The sequence below is a fragment of the Silurus aristotelis genome (assembly GCF_946808225.1).
Source record: "Silurus aristotelis genome assembly, chromosome: 2".
NCBI classification, from domain to species: Eukaryota; Metazoa; Chordata; class Actinopteri; order Siluriformes; family Siluridae; genus Silurus; species Silurus aristotelis.
Genome location: NC_139575.1, coordinates 1,153,061 through 1,172,729, shown reverse-complemented (window position 1 = coordinate 1,172,729; position 19,669 = coordinate 1,153,061). Strand labels below are relative to the sequence as shown.

The window sequence follows — 19,669 nt, the reverse complement described above, 5'->3', positions numbered from 1 at the left end:
GTTCTAAACCACGCTACGGGGTTCTGCTCGGTTCTAAACCACGCTACGGGGTTCTGCACGGTTCTAAACCACGCTACGGGGTTCTGCTCGGTTTTAAACCACGCTACGGGGATCTGCACGGTTCTAAACCACGCTACGGGGATCTGCACGGTTCTAAACCACGCTACGGGGATCTGCACGGCTCTAAACCACGCTACGGGGTTCTGCACGGTTCTAAACCACGCTACGGGGTTCTGCACGGTTCTAAACCACGCTACGGGGTTCTGCACGGTTCTAAACCACGCTACGGGGTTCTGCACGGTTCTAAACCACGCTACGGGGTTCTGCTCGGTTCTAAACCACGCTACGGGGTTCTGCTCGGTTCTAAACCACGCTATGGGGTTCTACACAGTCTGAAGACAGAATCAAGAGATGAGAAAATATTATAAAGGTTTTTCTCCTGAACTGTAGCTGGGGTTTGTTCTGAAAAAAAGCAGTCATGAAAATAAAGAAGGCAGAAGCTTTTAAATAACATTTTCTTTTTATATTTACTGTAAATTAGTCTTTAGTTCATGGCGCGCGCATCTGTTTCTTTGCAGCACGACGGCACTGTTCTGCACGCGCGTTCATGGTAACGTGCACGGCGCTAGGCGCGTTCATGGTAACGCCCTTTAATGAAGAGTGGACGCCGATGTTTACATTTACGCTGTTGGCGTAGTGAACTTCTCTAGATGATCTATTTTAAGCTGCATTTCAGCAACAGCGCCCTCTATGGTCACAACATACGATGGTCACAGAATCTGGTGTAATGCCGGTTAAACCGGAAGTGTCTCTTTTTCACCCAACATGGCGGTCAATCTCACCGAGTTATCGCTCCCTCAGCTGGAGGCATTAACATCTCAACTGGACCAGGTAACACCATCAATATATACATCTAAATATACATATATCTCTCTCTACACACACACATCATTATTAACATCTAAACTGAGTGTGTGTGTGTCTCAGTCAGCCCTGTCCCGCTACTCACGTGTGTGTGTGTGTGTGTGTGTGTCTCAGTCAGCCCTGTCCCGCTACTCACGTGTGTGTGTGTGTGTGTGTGTGTGTGTGTCTCAGTCAGCCCTGTCCCGCTACTCACGTGTGTGTGTGTGTGTGTGTGTGTGTGTGTGTGTGTGTGTGTGTGTGTGTGTGTGTGTGTGTGTGTGTGTCTGTCTGTCTCAGTCAGCCCTGTCCCGCTACTCACGTGTGTGTGTGTGTGTGTGTGTGTGTGTGTGTGTCTCAGTCAGCCCTGTCCCGCTACTCACGTGTGTGTGTGTGTGTGTGTGTGTGTGTGTGTGTGTGTGTCTCTCAGTCAGCCCTGTCCCGCTACTCACGTGTGTGTGTGTGTGTGTGTGTCTCAGTCAGCCCTGTCCCGCTACTCACGTGTGTGTGTGTGTGTGTGTGTGTGTGTGTGTGTGTGTGTGTGTGTGTGTGTGTCAGTCAGCCCTGTCTCGCTACTCACGTGTGTGTGTGTGTGTGTGTGTGTGTGTGTGTCTGTGTCTCAGTCAGCCCTGTCCCGCTACTCACGTGTGTGTGTGTGTGTCTCAGTCAGCCCTGTCCCGCTACTCACGTGTGTACGTGTGTGTGTGTGTGTGTGTGTGTGTGTGTGTGTGTGTGTGTGTCTGTCTCAGTCAGCCCTGTCCCGCTACTCACGTGTGTGTGTGTGTGTGTGTGTGTGTGTGTGTGTGTGTGTGTGTGTGTGTGTGTGTGTGTGGAGGAAAAGAGGAAGACCAGGGAGGAGGTTTATGGATGTGGTGAGGGAAGACATGCAGGTAGTTGGTGTGAAAGAGACGGATGTAGAGGACAGGGGGGTGAGGAGACAGAGGATCTGCTGTGGCGAACAGAAACAGAAGAAGAAGAAGAAGAAATGACAGCAGTGGCAGAAAGAATAAATGTTGATATCTGAATACTGCAGCAGCTGTGAAGTGTTTAAACAGCGGTGTATACTAGTGTTTGGTGGTGTTTAATGGTGTTTGGTGGTGTTTAATGGTGTTTGGTGGTGGTTGGTGGTGTTTGAGACACTTTCATTACATTTCTATAGAAAATGCAGAAACGACATGAATTGGACAGTGAACGAGTGGAAGAAAGTTGTTAGACTGTAGAAGACGACGTCCAGACGTGTAAGATTAGTGACAGAGCAGACAGTGTTCTGGGGTGGAGAAGGTCTTGTCTGTGTTGGATTGAGAGTGAGAGTCTGGTGAATTCACACGTCCAGGTGAGATGTAAAGATGTAGAGATCTATGAGGGCTTCTGTTTACTGCTCTGTAGCTCCACACGGTTTCTGGATTCCTCTGCTCCTGCGTCCTCCTGATGGAAATCAATAAATTACAGAACGTTGTTTCCACGTGTGAATAACGTCACAGTCCTGAGAGATTAAATTGATTGATTGATTTTCAGGAGACGGAGTTCCTCTCGTCCTCCATCGCTCAGTTAAAGGTGGTCCAGACAAAATATGTGGAGGCAAAGGACAGTCTGAACATCCTGAAGAAGAGCAACGAAGGTGAGTTTCTAAATCATCTCTCCTCTCCATCTCTCCTCTCATCTCTCCTCTCATCTCTCCTCTCATCTCTCCTCTCCATCTCTCCTCTCCATCTCTCCTCTCATCTCTCCTCTCATCTCTCCTCTCATCTCTCCTCTCCATCTCTCCTCTCATCTCTCCTCTCATCTCTCCTCTCCATCTCTCCTCTCCATCTCTCCTCTCATCTCTCCTCTCATCTCTCCTCTCATCTCTCCTCTCCATCTCTCCTCTCATCTCTCCTCTCATCTCTCCTCTCCATCTCTCCTCTCCATCTCTCCTCTCCATCTCTCCTCTCCATCTCTCCTCTCCTCTCCTCTCATCTCTCCTCTCCTCTCATCTCTCCTCTCCATCTCTCCTCTCCATCTCTCCTCTCATCTCTCCTCTCATCTCTCCTCTCCATCTCTCCTCTCCATCTCTCCTCTCCATCTCTCCTCTCCATCTCTCCTCTCCATCTCTCCTCTCCATCTCTCCTCTCCATCTCTCCTCTCCATCTCTCCTCTCATCTCTCCTCTCATCTCTCCTCTCATCTCTCCTCTCCATCTCTCCTCTCCATCTCTCCTCTCCATCTCTCCTCTCATCTCTCCTCTCATCTCTCCTCTCATCTCTCCTCTCCTCTCCTCTCATCTCTCCTCTCCATCTCTTCTCTCCATCTCTCCTCTCCATCTCTCCTCTCCTCTCATCTCTCCTCTCCATCTCTCCTCTCCATCTCTCCTCTCATCTCTCCTCTCCATCTCTCCTCTCTCCTCTCCTCTCTCCTCTCCTCTCTCCTCTCCTCTCTCCTCTCCTCATCTCTCCTCTCCATCTCTCCTCTCCATCTCTCCTCTCCATCTCTCCTCTCCTCTCATCTCTCCTCTCTCCTCTCATCTCTCCTCTCATCTCAGTCATATTCACTTCCTCTAACTACTCGTTTATCTCCTCTCTCTCTCTCTCTCTCTCTCTCTCTCTCTCTCTCTCTCTCTCTCTCTCTCTCTCTCTCTCTCTCTCTCTCTCTCTCTCTCAGGAAAAGAGTTACTCGTCCCTCTGACCAGTTCTGTATCCTTTAACTTCTTTTCTGGAAATGAACGAGGGATGAAGTGTGAATGATGATGTTATAACTGCTGATTATTAAGGTTTCATTCCCCTGCTGATGGAAGGGGCGGGGTTTATGCAAATGAGTTGTCCAGAGTTGTCCTGTCCAGCAGTGTGGTGGTGTGTGAGGGTATGTTGAGGTAACCATGGCAACTGCTATATATAACTGCAGTGCTTCTCCTTAACCCCTGAAGATGTACGTTCCTGGAACTCTGAATGATGTGGAGCATGTGCTGATTAACGTAGGGACCGGATACTTTGTGGAGAAGGTGAGTGAAAGGGTGAGGAGATGATCCTCACAGGTCCAGTGAAGAACATATATATATATAACATCAGGAGGAGGAGCACGGATCTCCACCTGCACTGCTGTCAGGACTGCAGCTAGACACAAACACACACCACCTCCTGTCCAATCACTGTGTGTGTGTGTGTGTGTGTGGTGTGTGGGTGTGTGTGTGTGGTTTCAGAATGTGAAGGACGGTAGAGACTTCTTTAAACGTAAAATCGAGTTCCTGACGAAACAGATCGAGAAAATTCAGCCGACTTTACAGGAGAAACACGGCATGCGGCAGGGTGAGTTTATTCTGGTGTGGGTGTGTGTGTGTGTGTGTGTGTGTGTGTGAGGGTGTGAGTGTGTCTGTGGGTATGTGTGTGTTTGTGTGTGTTTGTGTGTGTGTGTGTTTGTGTGTGTGTGTGTGTGTGTGGGTGTGGGTGTGTGTGTGTGTGTGTGAGGGTGTGAGAGTGTCTGTGGGTATGTGTGTGTTTGTGTGTGTTTGTGTGTGTGTGTGTTTGTGTGTGTGTGTGTGTGTGTGTGTTTGTGTGTGTGTGTTTGTGTGTGTGTGTGTGTGTGTGGGTGTGGGTGTGTGTGTGTGTGTGTTTGTGTGTGTGTGTGTGGGTGTGGGTGTGTGTGTGTGTGTGTGAGGGTGTGAGTGTGTCTGTGGGTATGTGTGTGTTTGTGTGTGTTTGTGTGTGTGTGTGTTTGTGTGTGTGTGTGTGTGTGTGTTTGTGTGTGTGTGTGTGTGTTTGTGTGTGTGTGTGTGTGTGTGGGTGTGGGTGTGTGTGTGTGTGTGTGAGGGTGTGAGAGAATCTAAATATATAGGAACTTCTGACAGCACTGTGTAGAAATAGAAAGACGTTCCCCTGGTTGTTATGGTAACAGTTATACTTACACTCAGGCTGTAATGATGAGCATAAATACGTGTGTGTGTTTAATGAGATTCCAGGGGACCAGACGTGTTCATGTTGTGATGTTTGTTTCTGTCCTCCAGCTGTGGTTGAAGTCATGAACATGAAGTTACAGCAGCAACGCAGCCAACAATCACAATCAGGAACCACCAAGGCTTAGAACCACACACACACACACACACACACACACACACACACACACACACACACACACACACACACACACACCCTCTAACACCCCCCCCCCACACACACACACACACACACACACACACACATACCCCATAAACCCCCCCAACACACACACACACACACACCCTACCCCCCCCCTCCCACACACACACACACACACACACACACACCCTAACACCCCACACACACACTCCTGTTAGAAGTGATTTTGCACACTGTGTATTGAGATGTAAAATAAACACTCATTAAAGATTCCTGTGTGTTTATGAATCTTTATTACTGTTTTTCATTGTTTCTTAATTGAACATTCTCTCTGGTTCTTCACATTCATCTTATGCCTCAAGATTTATTCAACTTTCTCTCTATGAAAACTATATTTTCAAGCTCATATAAATAAATCTAATCTTCTGGCACTACTTTATTCGTGTGTGTGATTCGAAGCAGCAGAATTGTAGCTGTAACGAGGCAAAAATGTATAAAAATGGAGCGTTATTTTAATCCATTCATCATCAATAACTCCCCAATGCTGGAAGTGACCATAGTGTAAGATGATCATCCACGTCCTGCTGTGTGACCTTACACCATTATAACGCTCTCAGCTTCTCCCCTGGACCTTCTTCTACCCGGGTGAGGGTAGTTGAGTATAACCCGGGTGAGGGTAGTTGTGTATAACCCGGGTGAGGGTAGTTGTGTATAACCCGGGTGAGGGTGGTGAGGGTAGTTGTGTATAACCCGGGTGAGGGTGGTGAAGGTAGTTGTGTATAACCCGGGTGAGGGTAGTGAGGGTAGTTGTGTATAACCCGGGTGAGGGTGGTGAGGGTAGTTGTGTATAACCCGGGTGAGGGTAGTGAGGGTAGTTGTGTATAACCCGGGTGAGGGTAGTTGTGTATAACCCGGGTGAGGGTAGTTGTGTATAACCCGGGTGAGGGTAGTTGTGTATAACCCGGGTGAGGGTAGTTGTGTATAACCCGGGTGAGGGTGGTGAGGGTAGTTGTGTATAACCCGGGTGAGGGTGGTGAGGGTAGTTGTGTATAACCCGGGTGAGGGTAGTTGTGTATAACCCGGGTGAGGGTGGTGAGGGTAGTTGTGTATAACCCGGGTGAGGGTAGTTGTGTATAACCCGGGTGAGGGTGGTGAGGGTAGTTGTGTATAACCCGGGTGAGGGTAGTTATGTATAACCCGGGTGAGGGTGGTGAGGGTAGTTGTGTATAACCCGGGTGAGGGTGCTGAGGGTAGTTGTGTATAACCCGGGTGAGGGTAGTGAGGGTAGTTGTGTATAACCCGGGTGAGGGTGGTGAGGGTAGTTGTGTATTACCCGGGTGAGGGTGGTGAGGGTAGTTGTGTATAACCCAGGTGAGGGTGGTGAGGGTAGTTGAGTATAACCCGGGTGAGGGTGGTGAGGGTAGTTAAGTATAACCCGGGTGAGGGTAGTTGTGTATAACCCGGGTGAGGGTAGTTGTGTATAACCCGGGTGAGGGTAGTTATGTATAACCCGGGTGAGGGTGGTGAGGGTAGTTGTGTATAACCCGGGTGAGGGTAGTTATGTATAACCCAGGTGAGGGTGGTGAGGGTAGTTGAGTATAACCCGGGTGAGGGTGGTGAGGGCAGTTAAGTATAACCCGGGTGAGGGTAGTTGTGTATAACCCGGGTGAGGGTAGTTATGTATAACCCGGGTGAGGGTGGTGAGGGTAGTTGTGTATAACCCGGGTGAGGGTGCTGAGGGTAGTTGTGTATAACCCGGGTGAGGGTAGTGAGGGTAGTTGTGTATAACCCGGGTGAGGGTGGTGAGGGTAGTTGTGTATAACCCGGGTGAGGGTGGTGAGGGTAGTTGTGTATAACCCGGGTGAGGGTAGTTATGTATAACCCAGGTGAGGGTGGTGAGGGTAGTTGAGTATAACCCGGGTGAGGGTGGTGAGGGTAGTTAAGTATAACCCGGGTGAGGGTAGTTGTGTATAACCCGGGTGAGGGTAGTTGTGTATAACCCGGGTGAGGGTGGTGAGGGTAGTTGTGTATAACCCGGGTGAGGGTGCTGAGGGTAGTTGTGTATAACCCGGGTGAGGGTAGTGAGGGTAGTTGTGTATAACCCGGGTGAGGGTGGTGAGGGTAGTTGTGTATAACCCGGGTGAGGGTGGTGAGGGTAGTTGTGTATAACCCGGGTGAGGGTGGTGAGGGTAGTTGTGTATAACCCGGGTGAGGGTAGTGAGGGTAGTTGTACATACCCTGGGGTAGATTAATTCAATTTAATTCATGTTTATATGTGTTGCACTTTTAATAATGAACATTGTCTCAGAGCAGCTTTACACAGATCATGTGGTGATAAAATGAATAAGTTGTTTATAAGTGTAAGTTTGTCCCTGATGACAAAGTCTGTGGAGACTGTGGTGAAGGAAAAACTCCCCGAGATGCAGATGGAAGAAACCTTGAGAGGAACCAGACTCAAGAGGGAACCTCATCCTCATCTGGGTTCCACCGAATGTCCATTTATAGCAGATATACGATGTTGAGGTGCAGTGATGAAGATCAGAAGCGAAAAGTAGTCCTGAGTCAGTGTAGCAGACTGTTGACATTAACTACAGTCCAAATCCTCAAAGCTCCTGATCTTACTCCAGAATTTCAAGGAACCACCCAAGGCGTTAATTAGAAACCGTCTCAAGCTGCACAGAGTCGCCTCCAGTCGAAGACAACCTCATCCAAAGGCAGACCAGGATGAAGTGTGAAGAGCCACGGAGGGGAGAGGGGCAGGAACAGTGGTCACTGGAGCCTCAGGAGCATGTTTAGAGAGAGAGAGAGAGAGAGAGAGAGAGAAGAGAAGAGAAGAGAAGAGAAGAGAAGAGAAGAGAAGAGAAGGATATGGATTATTTAGTCTCCTTATTGGTGTATGAAAGTTAATGTCACTGTGCAGTTTGGACTCCAGCAAGACTCGCTATGGCAGCATAACTAAAAGAGAAAAGCAGAAGGTAACACAGACATGAGGATCTCTGGGATGATTTGAATATTCGATTTGGCACATGTTTTACGCTGGATGCGCTTCCTAACGCAACCCTCCACATTTATCCGGGCTTGAGACCGGCACTAAGAGTGCACTGGCTTGTGCAACACTAATGGCTGGTTTGAGTGGGTCCTCTAACATTATGATTAATTCCAACTAAATCTAGAATGGACACAACTGCTGCTCTTAAGGAGTCTTCCTGATTATCAAAATGAAAATTAAAGTCACCAATAATTAATGCTTTGTGTAAAGAAAGAGCTAAATTTGTGATGAAATCTGCAAATTCTATGAGAAAATCAGAGTCGGGCCCCTGGGGGTCTATAAATAATAATTAGTGGAATTGACTGACTGGACCTGCTTTCAGACACTGAATATTTTATGTTGGTGTAAAGAACTTCAAATGTTTTACATTTGTGTTTAGTCTTTTGTGTGACGCTTAGATTATTATTATAAATAGCTGTGACTCCGCCTCCTCTGCCATTTAGACGGGGTTGGTGTATGTAACTATACCCAGGAGGACTCGCCTCATTTAATGCTACATACTTATTCGATTTAATCCACGTTTCTGTCAAACAAATTATATTAAACTCCTGGTCGGTAATAATTTCGTTTATAGTCAGCGCTTTAGACGTGAGAGATCTAATATTCAGCAATCCTATCTTTAGATCAGAGGTGCTGCTGTGCGTTCAGTCCTATTTAATTTTATGTTAATCAGGTTACTAAAACAGACTTTCTGAGAATTCCTATATCTTGGTTTTGCTCGGGGGACAGACACAGTCTCAATTTGGTGGATTCTGAGTAACGACTCTGTGCAGCTAGCAGACGGTCGGTTTAGCCTGTCTGTCTGCTCCCTGGCCTTGGCTCTAGACAGTCACTTGTTAACTAGTGCTGTTCTGAGACTATTTCCTATACTACAAGAAATGAGAGCAGCACCTTCCCGAGTGGGATGGATACCGTCCCGCCCTAACAGGCCAGCCTTGCCCTCAAAAATGCTCCAATTATTAATGCAGCCTACATTATTTTTGGAGCACCACTTGGACATCCAGCAGTTCAGCGACCATAACCTGCTGTAGGCTACATCGCCACGTCGTATTGGGATGGGGCCAGAGCATATTACTGCATCGGACATTGCCTTCGCTAATTTACACACCTCTATAATATTACTCTTAGTTACCTCTGACTGTCGAAGGCGTATATCATTAGCTGCTGTGTGAAAAACTATCTTAGAGAACCTATGCTTTCCTAAGAATCTAAGCTGACCTGCTATGTCCGGCGCCCTGGCTCCCGGTATACACATGACCTGTGCTGCTGGTGCCCCTAAAGGTCTAGCTAATTTCACGTGCCTCAGAATGGAGTCTCCTAAAACCAGAGCTCTTTCAAGTTTCTCAACGGGTGCTTCACTGAGGAGAGCAAACCTGTTGGACACGTGAAGCGGAGAGGAATAGTGCTCCTGTGGGCGAGCCTTAGCGTTAGCTTTGGCTTTGCTAGTATTTGGCTTTGGCTTTACGAGTAGTTTAGACTACTGCAGTTGCCTGGATGCCTTGTTGTTGATGTTTTTTTGCCGGTTGCTGTGCGATTAAAGTGTGTGTCGGCTGGTTGTGGTGTGTTGTGCAGTGTCACCGGGGGCCTGTGTGCAAATGCGCTGTGTGGAGCAGTCGGTCTCCTGGATCTGAGGCTCACACTCACACGGCTCGGCTCTCCCCTCAGTGTGTGTGTGTGTGTGTGTGTGTGTGTGTGTGTGTGTGTGAGATCCGAGAAGAGACTAAAGGTCTTAGGGCCCTAAATGCAGCTGATGAGTTCAGGGAGTGGCGCTGAGGCCCATTAACCGGAGCAGGAGTTCCAGGTATTGTAATGAGCAGTGATTGGTTGTCAGGTATTGTAATGAGCAGTGATTGGTTGTCAGGTATTGTAATGAGCAGTGATTGGTTGTCAGGTATTGTAATGAGCAGTGATTGGTTGTCAGGTATTGTAATGAGCAGTGATTGGTTGTCAGGTATTGTAATGAGCAGTGATTGGTTGTCAGGTATTGTAATGAGCAGTGATTGGTTGTCAGGTATTGTTATGATCAGTGATTGTCAGGAATGCTGACAATTGGTGATTGGTTTGAACTGAGCAGTTACTGTATACACACACACACACAGTTTCTGTGGATACAAAAAAAAAGAAACAATATCTCATTTCACACCAGTCTACAGAACCACACTTTAATGTAAAAGTAATTTCTCCTCACTGTAGGATAATCAATAAAAGTGTATTTATCAGTATTGCACACTGGAGCTCGCGCAGGCAGTACCCACGTGTGTGAAATGTAGGAGTTGTAATGCGCTCTGTAAAATATCCCGGATAAACTGAAATCGAATGTAAATGGTATCGGTTCAGTTACAGGTGTGAACACACTGCTCCTGTTACACACTGAGGAGGAGGAGGAGGAGGAAGTCCGGCTGGCTTCCGGGTCAGAACTCGCTGATAGAGGACGTGATAACGGACACGTGTGATCATCATCTTTAAGCGGGTATTAAAGTCGTATAATCCACATTAAAACAGTGAAGTAAAAAAGAAAAAGAAAAAGAAACATCGGCTGAGTTTGATTTCTTGTTCCGCCATGTGCTCACTGTTACTTCCTGGTAAATCCGCGGACGAGGCGGCGGAACCAATCAGAGCGCATCTTTTTTTTATTTTTTTGGCTTGTGCGTCAATGGAAAAGGCGGGGCTTAAAGAGTGTGAGCGATGATTTGCGATGATTGACGTGTGGTGTTGACCAATCAGAGCCGTGCCTGCCTCCTCGCTCCGCCCCACTCCGGCGGTCGGACCCTGAGAGGACTCCCGGTGGTGAACTTTACACTCGCGCGTGCTTCATTACAGCGATTTAACCGGGTAATTTAGGGATAAAAAGCGGAGAAACGCGTTACATCTGGAGTCAGAGCTGAGTGCGGGGATCCAGTGACCGGGGAACTGAACACACACCATGCTGCTGTTCGTGGAGGTGAGTTTGGTTTGTCCGCGTGCTCCTGGTGGGGTCGGTGGGGAGGCCGCGAGCTCCCGGTCCCGTTAAGGGCACAGAGTTCACGCGGGCTGGGAGTGTAAAACCCGCCGCAGGGCCTCACACACCATCACCCCGAACTCTGTCTGTCTGTGTGTGTGTGTGCACGCGCGCGAGCGTTAGTTACCGGCTTTCTGCTAGTTTCTCCAGAACTAGCCGACCACGTGACACACGGAGGAAGCTAGCTGTGCTAACGCGCATGCGCATCACAGTCCGCTTTAATACAACACGTGTATATGCCATTATTGTGTGTGTGTGTGTGTGTGCGCACAACACATTCTACAGACAGACAGAGAGAGAGAGAGAGAGAGAGAGAGAGAATGTTGTGAAACTGTACGTTTTTAGCTTTTGTAGAAAGAAAAAAATGTTGTAGAGGTTAAGTACACACACACACACACAGTCACACGTTTACACATGTACATGTGTATAAGGGTAATCAGATTGTGTGTGTTGTCCAGGTGACCACTAAAGGAACTGCCCTAAATCCTAATGCTAAAGTGTGGCAGGAAGTCTCGGCTCCTCCCCCCCAGAGTGCTGAGGAGGCTACGGGGGCTCCTGATTGGCCGCAGGAAGACCACGCCCCTAATGAACATCTGGAAGGTAAGGCACTTGTCGTTCAGTAGATGGAGCTGTGTGGAACTCAAACAGTTTCTCTAAAGGTTCTGGAACCTGTGTAACACACATCATGGAACTTTTGTGTTCAGGATGTAAAGGATACGGATATGGAGACTCCGCCCCCTCTGTAGACTCCAACCAAACAGACCTGGAGTACTCCTCCTACCACCTGGGTCAGTACACACACACACACACACACACACACCTTAAACAGTGGATAAATACGCTGCAAGTGCATCATCGTTTGTGTGTGTAGGTGCGGAAGAGATGTCTGAGGAGAGTCTAAGGGAGTCTCTTAGAAAACAGTTGGAGTTCTGCTTCTCCAGGTAACACACACACACACACACACACACACACACACACACACAGGTTTATTAAACAGAATGTATTGAGGTTATTCAGCAATGAGTTGCTAGTTTATTTTTTTGTAGTTTATTACTCTCTGTGTGTGTGTGTGTGTGTGTGTGTGTGTGTGTAGAGAGAACCTATCGAAGGACCTGTACCTGATCTCTCAGATGGACAGTGATCAGTTCATTCCCATCTGCACCATCGCGAACATGGAGGGTGTGAAGCTCCTGACCTCAGACCTGGATCTGATTGTGGAATTGCTGAAAGGTATGAACAGGTGACTTGTTCTCCTCTAATACTCCGTTTAGTGTGAAACCAAGCCCTCACACACCTTTCTCTTCACAGCATCTCCCATGGTCCAGGTGGACGAGAAAGGAGAGAAGGTCCGACCCAATCACAAGCGCTGCATCATCATCCTTAGAGAAGTTCCTGAGAGCACACCTGTGGAGGTGAGAGCGTCCTGACACGCCCTGATAAACCTCATGCACACGCCCAGGTGGAGCTTTAACCATTAGTTAAACCATGTTTTTAATGTGTGTGTGTGTGTGTGTGTGTGTGTGTGTGTGTGTGTGTGTGTGTGTGTGTGTGTGTGTGTGTGTGTGTGTGTGTTGTGTCAGGAGGTTGAGGCTCTGTTTAAAAGTGAGAAGTGTCCTCGGGTCATCAGTGTGGAATTTGCTCACAATAACAACTGGTACATCACCTTCCAGTCTGATACTGATGCTCAACAGGTACCTCTCTCTCTCTCTCTCTCTCTCTCTCTCTCTCTCTCTCTCTCTCTCTCTCTCTCTCTCTGTGTCTCTCTGTCTCTCTGTCCTTCTCTCTGTCCCTCTTTGTCTGTCACTGTCTTTCTCTCTCTCTGACTGTGGTGTTCTGTGTCTGTTTCATAACTCCTCTGTTCCTCTTCGTAGGCGTACAGATATTTACGGGAGGAAGTGAAAATGTTCCAGGAAAAACCCATAATGGTAAGGTTTACACACACACACACACACACACACACACACTGAAACAAGTTGGTTTGCAGGTGTCATCACAAAAGGAGCCTCTTCTGAAGCTGCTCACGATAAACCCCACAAACAGTTTTCTGAAGACGACCTGTCCACGAGCATGAGTTACTGTAACCATGTTCTGTGGTCTGATGAGACGAAGATAAACTTGTTTGGCTCAGATGATGTCCAGCATGTATGGTGACACCTGGTGAGGAGCACCAAGAAAACTGTGTCTTGCCTACAGTCAAGCATGGTGGTGGCAGGATCATGGTCTGGGGCTGCATGAGTGCTGCTGGTACTGAGGAGCTGCGGTTCACTGAGGGAAACATGGATTCCAACATGTACTGTGAGATTCTGAAGCAGTTTTCCAACATAATAACGACCCCAAACACACCACCAAGATGACCACTGCCTTGCTGAAGGTGATGGAGTGGCCAAGTATGTCTCCAGACCTGAATCCTATTGAGTACCTGTGGGGATCCTCAAGCAGAAGTTGGAGAAGCACCATGTGTGTGTAATCTCCAGCAGCTCTGGTGAATTCCACACTCAGGAGGATTAAAGCAGTGCTGGATAATGATGGTGCTCACACACAATATTCACACTAAACACAGTTTTAACATGTTCACTGAGGGTGGACTCACTTTAGTCTCCAGTGATTTACACAATAATGTCTGTGTGTTATTTTTAGAGGACAGTAAAACTGTACTGCTACACAAACTACACATTCACTACTCTACATATCTCCAGCTTTCAGTTCTACAGTTCTGTCCCTTGAGAAGATCCTACAATGGCTGCTGAAATGTGAGGGGTGTATTTACTTTTGTGAGATACTGTGTAAGATGAGTGAGTTCTCCCCCAGTGATGACCAGTATCGCGCTTGGAAGGATCCAGAACCACTGCTACTGTAGAGATCTGTGTCTCTCTCTCTCTCTCTCTCTCTCTCTCTCTCTCTCTCTCTCTCTCTCTACCCCCCCCCCCCCCCCCTCTCTCTCGGTGCAGTTGGTTTTGCCCTAATGACCGTGAGATTATGAGATCTGAGGGGATGCAGAACACATTCAGGCGTAAACACATGCTGTTGTTTATTTGAACTAATATTGAATATTTTTCTGCTCTTTCCCTTCTGTTTTTCTCCCTCGTTCCTCTCCTTCAGGCTCGTATTAAGGCCATAAACACTTTCTTTGCGAAGAGCGGTTACGCGTCCGTGGACTCGGCGGCATACGCGGGAAGCGCTCAATCTCCGTACTCGTCTCCGCTCTACCTGCAGCAGGTGTTCCAGCCTGAACAGTATCCTGTCTACAGCCTCATCCCTCCATCCTGGAACCCCTCATCTACACCTTACTTTGAAACACCACTGGTAGGGAGATCCTGTCATCACAGTAACTATCTGACAATCCCTCTTCCTAAACACGAATTAACAAAGAGAAGTGAAAAATAGAAGGAAAAAATTTCATTTATGGGGTGTGTGTGTGTGTGAGGCCCATTAATGAGAAACTGTAGTGCGTTAAAGGGATCTGAGAGGAAGATTAAGGACTTCTGGAATTTCTTTTTTTCCTCTTCCTCTCTTTTCTGAAAGTTCCTCTCCTCCACCTTAGTCCCTGTGAGGGGTAAGCTTGAGATCTGAGGGTTTGTGTTCTTCATGGATGATGTGTAGATCAATGTGTAATTTTATGTTGACTGTTTCTGTTTTTTTTCCCTTCTTTCTCCTGCAGGCTCCTTTTCCCAACGGAACCTTTAATGGTTTCAGCACTAGAGGAAGCTATAAGAGTGGCTCTTCTTCCTCAGCAGGTGTTTCCCGTTACTTCCCCCGCATCAACCGGTACGAACAGCAGATGTTTCATCAGATCCATGTTACACCTGATATAACCTCTTAAACAGCTCAGCATTTACTGTCTAATCATCATTTCTCATGTCTGATCTACAGAGTGTCTAAGTAATATTTTAGGGCAGAAAAGCATATTCTGGAGTATAGTGTGGAGTAGAGTGGGAGGGTGGAGTGGTGTGAAGGAGTATAGTGTAGTGAAGGGTGGTGGAGTGTGTGTGTGTGTGTGTGTGTGTGTGATGCAGTATAGTGGAGTCCACTCCTTACTCACACATTTACATAAATGTATATTCATACACGGTGTGTAAATATTATGAATCTGTGTAAGTGAATCTGAGAGAGTATAAAGGTGTGTGTGTGTGTAGGAGTCATATAAAGCCTCAGTCTCGTGCTGATGGTCTTCAGACAGACAGGGCAGGATTAAATGGTACACAGAGCCCCCACATCTCCAGCACCGGACTGAACTCTGACTTCATCACGTCCCCTGAGTCTCCTCCATCTGTCGGTGGGAACACCCACAACGACCCAGGCAGCAGGACCAGGTCTGTATACACACACACACACACACACACACACACACACACACACACACAGTCTGACCCAGTGATGAGACGATGATGCGCATAGAGGGAAGTCCAGGAGTGGTGAGTGTGGTTTCTTCTCTCTCTCCTCTTTTGTCTTATTTCTCTCTCTCTCTCCTCTTTTCTCTATAAGCCCCGCCCACTCTCCTGTCCCAATGAGCGTAAAGATTATGAGATCTGAGGGTCAGAGAACATGTACACACTAATAATACTTCTATCAGATCGGGTTAATCATCTGCATCTTTACTGTGTGTGTGTCTGTGTGTGTAAGGAGAGGAAGCTATCGAGGCCTGAGGCACAGGAGAGAGGACGAGCGAACGGTAGTCACATTTATTCTCACACACACACACACACACACAGGTTATGTATTTGTATAATTATTTTATTTACTGTTTTTAGAGGTCCCTCCCAGCAGCTGAGGTTATAACTCCGCTTCCCAAGTTTGACCTGGAGACCTCCAACTTCCCTCCTCTGCCGGGGGGCGTGGCCGGGCCGTTACCGAGGGGCGTGGCCACGTGGACTGAGAGTGTTCTGGAGAATTGTATGGCTGATGTGGTGAAAGGTCTGAACAGAGACAAGGTGCAGAAATGTTCACGTTATTCATTAAATTATAATAAATACCTGCAGTGTTCAGAAGTAGTGTGGGCTAATCAACTGTGTGTGTGTGTGTGTGTGTGTGTGTTACAGGTGTACTGCAGAAAACAGGAAGTGAATTCCCAAGCTGCTAGAGAGGAAGCGCTATCTCCGGTTTCTGCCACACCCATTTCCACACCTGTTCCACAGGACACGCCCAGCTCCAGGTGTGTTCTAGAACTAGATGTTGACTGATTGTACAGATGTGAGAATTGATTGTACTCACATAATACTGATTATTCAACCAGTAGTTTTTAAAACGGATACTGAATAAAAAAGCATCAGTGTAAAGTAGTACTGCACTTTATTACAAAATAAATAAACTCGGTATGGATTTTTGTCGTTTGAGCGTCAGTGCTGATGGAATTGGTAGATTTTAGTCTAAGAACAGGAAGTGTGCAAAAACTCACTGCTTCAAACGAAGAAAGCTGATTGGTTCTTGCTGTGTTTAGTGTTCTACCTCCGGTGAAGAACCCAGATGTGTCTCAGATGCTTCCAGACCTCAGTCCTGCTCCAATCGTCACTGCTGCTCAGCTTGACTCCACCCTCAAATCCACACACTCCACCCCCTCTGACGTACAGGTACAGGTACACTCGGTCAGCTCAGGCTGTAAAATGTCCTTTTCAGAAGCAGCTAATCAGTGATTGGTGGAGCTAAGGTAAAGGGGCGTGTCTTATTTTAATGCATTACATTTGATCTTTACTCCAGGAGCCTCGGAAACTGAGCTACGCCGAGGTGTGTCAGAAACCCCGTAAAGACCCACCTCCAGAACCTGCGTCCTGCCCGAGCCCCACTCCCAGCCTCGACCCCGCCCAGACTCCACCCGCCGCCAGTCAGCCGCTTCGCGAGCTCGGAGTCAACAAAGCAGAATCGGAGCCGAGCCGTCGTTCCGAGAAACCGTTGGGACGAAGATCGCCGCGTGAGCAACACCGCCGCTGGAGCACCAGCAAGGGGGCGGGGTTTAAACAATCAAGACCGCCCCCTCAAGGACCTCGCTCCTCCCCTCACATGGGCTACAATAACAGACGCAGCGGCAAAGAACAGAACATCCCGCCGAGATCACCCAAGTGACGTGACTTCAGTCTACAGAATCTATACGAGTATAAAAATATAAAACTGCACAACTTCCGTGGCAACTGTGAACCGTTCAGACACACACACACACACACACACACACACACACTTGTACTCGCAGGGCAAAATGAAGACGTGACCCTCAGGGGTAAACAAAAAAAACTTGTTGCATCTCCATTTCTCTCCTGAAGATACGACACTCAATATTCTGTCCATTAAAAAAGAATTGATGGGTGTCGAGATTTAAGGTATCTAATCGTAGCACTTATGATGTGTTGCTATGGCGATTGGGGGGGGGGATGACACATGATGCACTTCTTTGCGCTTAATGTTCACTCTGTAGCTTTACCGCCTTAAGTTCGTGAGCCAATAGGAGAAATGCAGGGCTCTCCGACGCGAGAAGCGTGACGTTTGGCCTCAGGAGTCACGTGACGAATGCTTTTGCTCTCCTGGTATTGAATCAGATGTATGGGTTCGTTTGCAGGAGAACAAACCAAACTGGAGGTGATCAGGATTTAGGAAGTCGAAGTGATGACGTCTGAGTAACGTAGCCGTCCTAGTAACATGTGAAGGGGCGGGGCCACGTTTCTAAATCATTTCATTCATGTGGGCGTGGCCTGTTCTGTAGCTTCTCATAACTTCTTAAATGCAGATTCAGCTCCTGTGGAAGATATTTTATATATATTTTTTCCTCTTAAGTTTAATATTCATGTATATGTAGGAATATTCAGTTACAGTGCTGTAATAACAGTGATCGCCCCCAGGGTGGCGCTGTTCTTCCTTCTCACACCTTTATTATACTTTTATTGTATAAGTTTCATCATTTACCTGCTGTATTATAATGATGTTGTGATGGGAACGTGTGTGTGTCTGTCTGTGTGTGTGTGTGTGTGTGTTTTCATCCTGTGTTTAATGTACACAAAGTGTGTATAATAGTGTATCATGTGAATATGAGGAATGAATTCTTCACCGTTTATTTTTTATTTTACTGTTAATTGTGTATTGTATTATATTTGTGGTTTTCGAGTGATTGTGTGTGTGTGTGTGTGTGTGTGTGTGTGTGTGTGTGAGAGAGAGAGAGAGAGAGAGAGAGAGAGAGAGAAAGAGAAAGAATCGAATTATTGAATTTTTTATTTTTTTTTCTTTAATGGTTTTTCATAAATGGCACAAAATCCAGACCAAAGTTGCATCAGCCGAGAGACAATCTCAGGAAATACTGTTCAACCGCACTGATGCCCCTCTGCCCCCTGACTTCTGACCCTTATTAAGCGCTTGATGTTGCATCTGATTGGTTGCTGATGAAATCAAAATGATTGGGTGTTAATTTCCCCCGGTCTTGTAGATTGTGTTTGTATTTATTTGTGTGTGTGTTTTTCCTCTTTCCATGACAGATAATGTAGACTTCATGCTATGATTTTCAGTTTTTAGAATGTGTTTATTGTGTGTATGTAGGTAAACATACTTGTTTCAGGAATCTCAGTAATCATTGTATGATTGTGTTTTTAGTAGCAGGATTACATGAACATTGTTTCCCATCTTGGGTTTTTGTAATTTTTTTTTTTTTATGGGAGTCTAATAACCAATATCTGGTGAGTAAATTGTATTTAATACATTGTGAACATCTGCAGAATTGCTAAAGTGTTTAAGAAAAAACAAAGAAAAGAAATAAATGAATGAATAAATGAGCTGCATGTGATCTTTTTTTTTTCTCCTAAGTTGGAGTTGGAGAAACAGAATTGGGATCAACAGAGTGATGAGAAAAGTAGGCATGAGAACAAGAAGATGCAGCAGGTGAAGAGTGTGGTGAAAACCAGAAGAACTGAGCTGGGAAGGATGTGCTGCAAGTTAGAGCAATAAAGGATGGAGATGGAAATGTGTTGATTAGTGAGGAGTGTGTGTATACAGAGGAATAAAGTTGATCAGTCACACCATGAAGTTCTGGGAAAGAGTAGTGGAAGCTGAGAGAAGAGGTGACCATCTGTGAGCAACAGTATGGTTTCATGCCGAGGAAGAGCACCACAGATGCATTATTTGCTTTGAGAATGTTGATGGAGAAGTATAGAGAAGGTCAGAAGGAGCTGCATTGTGTGTTTGTGGATTTAGAGAAAGCGTATGACAGGGTGGAGAGAGGAGTTGTGGTATTGTATGAGGAAGTCTGGTGTGTCAGAGAAGTATGTGAGGGTGGTGCAGGACATGTATGAGGACAGTGTGACAGCAGTGAAGTGTGCAGTAGGAACGACAGACTGGTTTAAGGTGGAGGTTGGACTGCATCAAGGATCGGCTCTGAGCCCTTTCCTGTTTGCAGTGGTGATGGACAGGTTGAAGGACGAGGTCAGACAGGAGTCTCTGTGGACTATGATGTTTGCAGATGATATTGTGATTTGTGGTGAGAGTAGGGAGCAGGTGGAGAAGATCCTGGAGAGGTGGAGGTACACGCTGGAGAGAAGGGGAATGAAGGTCAGTAGGAGTAAGACAGAGTACATGTGTGTGAATGAGAGGGAGGGCAGTGGAGTGATGCGGTTGCAGGGAGAAGAGTAATGGAGAGTGTGTTAGAGAAGTGAAGAAAAGAGTGCAGGCAGGGTGGAGTGGGTGGAGAAGAGTG

General features: G+C 46.9%; 2 protein-coding genes across 4 annotated transcripts; both read left to right on the top strand.

Annotated features, from left to right (window-relative positions):
* The first annotated feature begins 734 nt into the window (after positions 1-734).
* pfdn5 (prefoldin 5) lies at positions 735-5,233 on the top strand. Its single transcript, XM_083564793.1, has 6 exons — positions 735-891; positions 2,416-2,518; positions 3,537-3,568; positions 3,799-3,873; positions 4,072-4,177; positions 4,873-5,233. The coding sequence occupies exons 1-6, from the start codon at positions 826-828 to the stop codon at positions 4,947-4,949; spliced, it is 459 nt and encodes a 152-aa protein (XP_083420919.1). The 5' UTR covers positions 735-825; the 3' UTR covers positions 4,950-5,233.
* A 5,462-nt stretch (positions 5,234-10,695) lies between these two features.
* Positions 10,696-18,705, top strand: larp4ab (La ribonucleoprotein 4Ab). 3 transcript variants are annotated; one of them, XR_014536985.1, is made up of 17 exons: positions 10,696-10,953; positions 11,469-11,610; positions 11,715-11,798; positions 11,882-11,951; positions 12,104-12,240; positions 12,319-12,422; positions 12,591-12,701; positions 12,882-12,935; positions 14,110-14,313; positions 14,669-14,775; positions 15,144-15,320; positions 15,631-15,679; positions 15,759-15,938; positions 16,047-16,159; positions 16,445-16,580; positions 16,702-17,131; positions 18,410-18,705. XR_014536985.1 is itself a non-coding variant. In XM_083563136.1 (16 exons), exons 1-16 carry the CDS (start codon positions 10,936-10,938, stop codon positions 17,062-17,064), a joined length of 2,049 nt encoding a protein of 682 aa, XP_083419262.1. In that variant the 5' UTR covers positions 10,697-10,935; the 3' UTR covers positions 17,065-17,293. The 3 variants fall into 3 exon arrangements, 2 of the variants coding, with proteins under 2 accessions (XP_083419262.1, XP_083419263.1); XM_083563136.1 differs by lacking the exon at positions 18,410-18,705 and having other exon boundaries at positions 10,697-10,953; positions 16,702-17,293; XM_083563137.1 differs by lacking the exon at positions 18,410-18,705 and having other exon boundaries at positions 10,702-10,953; positions 16,445-16,574; positions 16,702-17,293.
* Positions 18,706-19,669: the final 964 nt, after the last annotated feature.

Bases quoted from the DNA above. Each gene is read 5' to 3' on its own strand.
- pfdn5 (XM_083564793.1), top strand. From the start codon at position 826: ATGGCGGTCAATCTCACCGAGTTATCGCTCCCTCAGCTGGAGGCATTA. The intron at 2,519-3,536 runs GTGAGTTTCTAA...TCTCTCTCTCAG, and splicing joins CCTGAAGAAGAGCAACGAAG to GAAAAGAGTTACTCGTCCCT. The intron at 3,874-4,071 runs GTGAGTGAAAGG...GTGTGGTTTCAG, and splicing joins CCGGATACTTTGTGGAGAAG to AATGTGAAGGACGGTAGAGA.
- larp4ab (XM_083563136.1), top strand. The intron at 12,241-12,318 runs GTATGAACAGGT...TTCTCTTCACAG, and splicing joins GATTGTGGAATTGCTGAAAG to CATCTCCCATGGTCCAGGTG. The intron at 14,776-15,143 runs GTACGAACAGCA...GTGTGTGTGTAG, and splicing joins TACTTCCCCCGCATCAACCG to GAGTCATATAAAGCCTCAGT.